Below are 7147 nucleotides of genomic sequence, written 5' to 3' on the forward strand. Positions count from 1 at the left end.
TATCTATTTGTCAGCACAGTATATCTAAGGGCTAAGGTATGGTATGATTTGAAGGAGTCATCATTGACTGCTTGTATTTTCAGCAGATCTAGCGTTATTGTTTTGGTTGATGTTAGTGGTTTAATTGCATTTGCGTCGCTGTAAAATCGTTTCCATGGTGTAGAATGACAAACAGTAACATTGAAACGAATGAAATAAAATTAACATGAAATCGGTGTCGAAAAAGTAAAAAAAAAAAAACCCAACTTAGGAACAACCACAAAAAGTATGGGGAAGATATTAATGTCTTCCCTAGTGTCACCATCTTCCTCTTTTAATATTCTTCGTCTTTCGTTATCATCTCATCCACTTAATATCCCAATTATGAATACATTCATTGACTATATATTTGTATGCGAGAAAGAGGGAGATAGTGTTGCTACCACCCCCGCTTTTTTAGCCCCAAGTTAGCAGGAGTCAAAAGCCTTTCACCCCTGATCATCTTTGTTTTTTCTCCTTTTTTACTTTTTATTCAATTAGTGAATCTAGGAGTTACTTTTTTTTTAAATAGTTGGCTCTATAGATTATTATGTGTATGTATATGTTATTTGGTTGGCAATTATATGTTACGATTATATATATATATATATGTGTGTGTGTGTGTGTGTTTCAGTTATAAAAGCAATTCATCTGATGGGTTACTCTATACCTTTGTATACACACACATACATAGATGGGATGGAAAGCAGACGTTGAGTGATGAATGAAATATGTAAAATGTATACACACGCAAATAATAAATACGCAAATGCATTAATGTGTGTTTCAGATATATATATATACATATATATATATCACACACATCCAGACATACACTGACGCTAGTATAAGCCGCTATACCGGCATGTAGTTGCGGATGAATATAATGTATGTGTATATATTCATGTCATTTATTTTTTACTAATTTCTCATGCGCATTTTTTACAAGGTGTAATGTATGTCTACGTGTGTACACACATATACACAAGTCATTTTCTGTGTCCATAAATGTATAATATCTTTGTTTGTAATATACAATTTGTGTATATGGAATATATAATCACATGTGACATTATCATAATGTAATTTATGTGTAATTGTATTTGTTTTTTATTTTTTAATGCGTTAATGATTCAGTGATGAAGAGAGTATTTGATAAAGCAACTGTTTACTTCTTGTTGGTATCAGTTTCGATCCTCAGTCGCCACTCCTTTATCGTCAAAATAAAATGAAAATCCCGGGACTTTTTAGATTAGAGAAAGAGCGGGTTTCAATAATAAACCCCGCCACTATTCATTTTTGTGGCATGCTCTCTCTCTCTTCTCTTCTCCCTGCAAACCCCATACAGCTTCGTGCCTATGCAAGACGTTTGTTATTGTACGAAGAGGGGAAAGGGGTATATGGAAGGAGGGAGGGTTTGTGTGCTGAGAGACAGGAGAAGAAAAGTAGGACATGGTTTAACCGTCTCCGCGAATTGAATTTGTGGTGGTGGTTGTGGTGGGCTGATAATTGCGCGCCATCTCTCTCAAACGCGCACAGACCGACCTAACCCCCTCTCTCTGTTTTCTTTTAACTGCGTCCTCTATATAAATATGTGCACACATACGTATCAATGTGTGTGTGTATGTATATGTTTCTCCCTCCCTCCTGTCATTTAATATCTCTAATCTTGCTTGACCTGTCTATTCTCCATTTTTCGTTGTCCTCTCTGTTCCTCCTATTCTACCTTATGTATAAATCCCCAACCATCATCTCTCCTCTCTTGTGTATACATGTTTGTTTGCGCGCGTATAGACTTATATATGTGCCCACTGATATGTTGAGAGATAGCTAATGGCAAGACCCTTGTGGTTCTAATCAACCTCCATCGAAATCATGTGATGATAATATTATCAGTTACCGGGCTTTAATGACACCACGTTTTCTCCCACTGAAATCACCCCACTGGTTCTGTCCCTGTCTTCATCACCTTCCGTTCGTGATGGGAGTTCATTTATGTAACTTGTAATGTTTATTTAAATTACTTTCGCTTTCGAATGTGGGTATGTAGAGGGGTTTGAAGAGAAGTGTCCTCATGAAGTAAGAACATCATGTGACACATTATTTTATTGAATCGGTTGGTTTCAACGGTTGACATCTCATTCGTGACGTCTTCATATATTAAGAATCAAAGGAAAACAAGGAAAAATAATATAAGCTCCACCGTCTTTACACCTCAATCTAACTCTTTAGAAGAAAAGTATGTTAAGGGAAGATGGTGCAAACTAAATCAGCTTTTGACTTTGGTGACATCGTTAATAACTATGACTAATAATTATATTAATGTATGATGTAGTATCAACTAATTCCCTGTGGTAGTTGCTTCAACAATACTCACGTCGCTATCTCTTTTACGCTACGACCAGCGTCACTGCCTCCCATCCACAACGATTGTCTTAGGACACTACTTATGAATGATAACCGTTTCCTGTTCCATTGTACACCCCTTTTATTAAATTCCATCACATCCCCAACGCCATCCCCGCTTTCTATGACTGAGTTTGTGTCGTTTGAACTGGGTCTTTCATGTGATTTCTTTCATCTTTACCCCCTCCCCCACCTCTTTTCTCTTTGGTGGTTGCTTTGACTACACTCGGGTGTGGTAGGAGATGAGATCTGCCGGCAGCAGACCAGGCGAATCATCTAATATAGTAGCAGTAGTGGAGGTGGTGGCGATAAGGTAGAGGATGGCTCACCGATCAATATTTGTAGTCTGGAGTTTGGATTGAACCAAGATGTTAATTATGCTTTCATCAAACGAGTTGCAGCTTTTTTTCCTGCTTCTCTTCCTTCTTCAGACTCAACAACAACCTGGTGATGGGTCAGCAGTTACCTCTTCTCACAACGTTCTGGACATTCACCAGACTCGCACTATAACGATTTAACGCCAGTCCTACATCAGTTAAACTCTCCGACTTTCCACCTGTGGTCATTTAAAGAGTAGAGAGGCTGATATAATATTAATATTATTATTAATAATGATAATAAAGACAGTAGCAATGTGATGCAGTATATTAAGTCTGGAGGCAAAAGACATGACTTGCTATTTCTCTAAACAATTCTCTTGCGTCTTGCCTTCAAGACAACTTTGATGTAACAAGTTCCCAGCTAAAATTCGAATTAGGGTCAGCTAAATAAATTAACACCAGCACACTTTTAGTAATTCGATTTGATGAAAAATATTTCGTTTAAATTTTATAAATTTAAAATTGTGTTATCCATTAACTTATTGGATTTTTTAAAACCATTTTCTTGACCCTGACCAAAATGTTGGTAGGGTCAAGTTGACCTTTAGTTGTTCAATAGAGAGAAATGGTAACCATGTGTATTGCTCAGGTTCCCATTGCTGTATCGGTAAATGGGTGTGGAATCGCAAGAAATTATGATAGATTATGATTTTTCTTTTTATAAATTTGCATAATTTCTGTTTAATTAGCAGAACTACGAGCCAATTTCAATTACATATATACATAAGTGTGTGTGTGTATATATGTATATGTATATATACACACACACGCATATATATATATATATATATATACCCTTCAAGAATTTCTTCAATGAGTCACGAGGTTTCTTTGGCTCAAAATTTTATTCTCCTCTCCCACCCACTTTTTTTTTCTGTCTAGGTCTTTGCTGCTACAAAAGTGCATTGCCTATTGGCAGCGGCGTTAGGCTTTTATTGATTGTGACATTGAAAACAGTTTTTAGCTTTTAGTTGCAGTCACATCTCTCTACTTATGTTAATTGTGCAGCTCTGGCTAGCAGAGAACTGCAGCCTGCTGATGTTTCTCCCTCGTCGTCTCTATCTCTGCCACTAATTCCATGACAGAAGCTTCCATAAATTGTACCGTGTTACATGTGTGTGTGTATATCTTGAGTATAGGCTGGTCCTGCCCTGCCAGGATAATGCATTCTTATACTTTATTTTCTCAATTTAATGATGATAATAATAATGTTAGCTCATATTAAAAAGTGGTGGGTTGCCAATTGATGGGATTTTATTTTGCGGGGTAGAATTCACTGAATATATTTAAAAATAGCAACTAAAAGTTTTGACTCAATCTTAAAATCCTGGTTTCTAATTTTAGTTGACAAAATGTAGCCATAGTTGAGTATTTTACATTTGTTTTCTGACTCCTTGGCCTTGCCTATGGAACTTGATCTTACCTGTGAGATTTGATCTTTGAAATGTTTACTGTGGGTCCTAGTGTTGAGCCTTGTGCCAATGATGCCTTGTGGTCAATGTTTTGCCATTGAGACTTAATGCACAGTCAGTTGCTTGTGGGGTCTGATGCTGAGCCTTGTGTCAATGAGGCCATTGCTTGTAGTCCTAATGTCTTAGTACCAGTGCAGCCTCATACTGAAACCTGTTGCATTTAGGACCTTGATACTTTACCTGTTGTCTGGAGTCATGGATCCTTGGTCAGCTACCACTAGAATTTGATCCATGGCCTGCTATCAATGTATAATTGTCCTGCATTTACTAATTAAATGATTTCACCTGTAAAATGTTTAATAGTTGACAGTTGTATACATTATTGTGCTGTAAATGACTTAAAGCTATAAACTTTGATTCTCCCATTGGTATGTTGTCTATCATTGTGTGTGTGTGTGACAATATCTGATTGGAATGAGACTAGTGTTGATGTGCTCCTAAGAATAACTGTGTTGACAATTCAAAGTTGACTCCCAGCAGCAAAGTCCATCTCACAAAACTGAATGCCAACTTTCTCTTCCTTCCCCTCTTCATTGATGATTCCTACATTTCTCTTGAAATAGTCTGCATTTTTTTCAACTAATTTTGAAAATAATGAAGAATTTCGTAAAAATAACAGTCATTATTAAGCTGGTGTTGAGGACATAAACATGACATTTTTGTGGAAGAGGGTTTAATTTTGATCACTTTAAAATGTAATGGTTTGTATGATAGAATGGGGATGGGGTGGGGGCAGTTTCAGGTTGGTTGCTTTAAAAAAGGGTTAATAAGAGATTATACTTTTGTGGGATGCTACCTCTTGTGTGTTATATGTGAATTGATTGCAGTTATTAGTGTAAATGTATGTTATGCGTTTGGGGAGTCAAAAACCTCATAAGAAATGTCCACCATTTACCCTCTCTGTGATGAAGATTCAACTATTGCATACATTTAATTGCGTGTATGTGTTCGTGGTCTGACTAGAAAGTGGTTAAGGTGAGGGTTGTTTGTTGTTCACCTATCTCTACAAATTACAAGTATCACATGAGCTGTCAAGTGGCAGGAGAGGGGTTGTTGGAAAGAGATTCCCTTTCCTTTTGATTAATTCATGTGTTGAAATGTATGTCATTGGTAATTAAAAAGACGAAGAAGAAAAAAAAAGAAACTATTTGCTTGTGACAGCCAGCAATATTCCATTGGTTCATGTTTGTCTAGAAACTGACCATATCCTGGTAGTGTCTAGCAGAATGCTTATTCTTCTCTGCTCCTAAATTATCCATCACTAGGTACGGCAGATTGTGTGCACAGGTCTAAAATGTAAAGTGTAGTTCAGCTGTTGTAAGCTATTTGTCATCAAGTGTTGTAAAGCTGCATCTACTAGATTTGATGCAGGCCTGCTTTGGTTGTTGCTGCTACTACTACTACTGCTGCTGCTGCTAGTTAAATCAATATGCCCATCATTACGTCAGACTTGAGAAAATCTTGCCAACTGCAGCAGCATTACTCATAGGGGCTTCTATTTGTCAGGCTGCAGCTATCCAGCTACATCACTGGAACACTTTATAGGATATATTACACTGAGATGTTCAGCTACCGGACTCTCGTCGTGACTGCCTCTTGCTAAGCCTCCCGTATTCTATTTCAGCTGGACCGAAGGAAGACTAAAAGTGAATAGTTATTAGTGCCTTCAGTGTGACTGCTTCCTTTTAACTAAAGACATGTCTGCAGGTAAGAACAGCTTTCTATTACTTTATTATCTGTAACATTTTTATAATATATACTAAATTTTTCCTTTGACTAAAGAACGGCTGTTTATTATTTATGATTTAAGACACTGTTTTACTAAATGTAAGAACATCTACTGTCAATGGTTGTTTTATTTTTTAGTTCAATCTGTCAGTCTGGGTGTGTTTGTATATTTTTCAATGATCAATTTGCTATGATTTCATTCAACCAAAGCCATGTTATTAACATAAAATATTCACTTTTCTCAACCTATTCTTCTCATCTGCCTTTTTCCTTCTTTCTCACCTGTCTATTTTCCCCATTTCATTCCCTATCCTTTTTCACTTCTAGTTTCTCTTTCGACTTTTTCTTCTCATTCCTTCTTCTCTTTCTTTACCTTTTTTTTCTTCTTCATCTGTTTCTCTTTCTTGACTAATCTCCTAATTAACTGGTGGTCATTTTTAAAATTTTAAATGACTAACTCTTTTCATTTCAGCTACTAACCCTTAAACACAATCATTGTTTTAGCTCTAATCCATTCTCATGTTGCATTAAATCTTTCTAATCCACTTGTTAAACCCTTTCTATTAGTCCCTCCTTCTGTAAAAGAGAGATGGCAGGTTCTTATTTCTCCCTCTTGCAAATTTCCATTCCAACTGCAGTAAGCAGCAAGTCTTGAAATAGATTCGACACTGTCTGTCGGTGCTAAGGAATGGTTTTATTGATTTCATGTGGCTAGGAGTATCTCTAGTCTGCAGCTTATCAAGAAATACTATTGTGGATGGTGAATGCTGATTGTCACCCTGCCGCGGCGGCTATCTTCTCCCACATTCTACCATTAACCGGCTTTATCAAGAAATCTATTCAGAAAAATATTTAGCATCTTAGTTCATTAGCCACGCAACTGCCTTTTATTAATTAAAGCCTAGATGTGAATAGGATTTGAAGAAAATATATATATTGAGAAAAAAATAAATAACATGCATTTGAAATATGTTAAACTTCAGATTGTAATCTTTTTTCAGCTTCTGATATTAAGGGTGGGAAACGGTTAAGAGATTGTTGTTGCTTGCTTTATTTTCTTTTTTCACTTTTTCTCCATATAATGTGTGTGTGTGTGTGCGCGCGCGAAGGTGTATATGTGTGTGTGTGTGTGCGCGAAGGTGT

General features: G+C 36.6%; 1 protein-coding gene across 6 annotated transcripts in view; it reads left to right on the plus strand.

Annotated features, from left to right (window-relative positions):
* The window catches only part of LOC106884330 (stathmin), a 25184-nt gene that overhangs the window by 1536 nt on the left and 16501 nt on the right, over positions 1 to 7147 (plus strand). For 4 of the 6 annotated variants that reach the window (XM_014935663.2, XM_014935666.2, XM_014935665.1 and 1 more), the window contains exon 2: positions 5901 to 5983. In XM_014935663.2, coding sequence (XP_014791149.1) covers positions 5974 to 5983 — 10 coding nt within the window. In that variant the 5' untranslated portion in view covers positions 5901 to 5973. Of the gene's footprint in view, positions 1 to 5703; positions 5984 to 7147 lie in introns of those variants that run through there. The other 2 variants (XM_014935667.2, XM_014935664.2) reach the window with 2 other exon arrangements.

The sequence above is a fragment of the Octopus bimaculoides genome, chromosome 23 (assembly GCF_001194135.2).
Source record: "Octopus bimaculoides isolate UCB-OBI-ISO-001 chromosome 23, ASM119413v2, whole genome shotgun sequence".
Classification (NCBI taxonomy): Eukaryota; Metazoa; Mollusca; class Cephalopoda; order Octopoda; family Octopodidae; genus Octopus; species Octopus bimaculoides.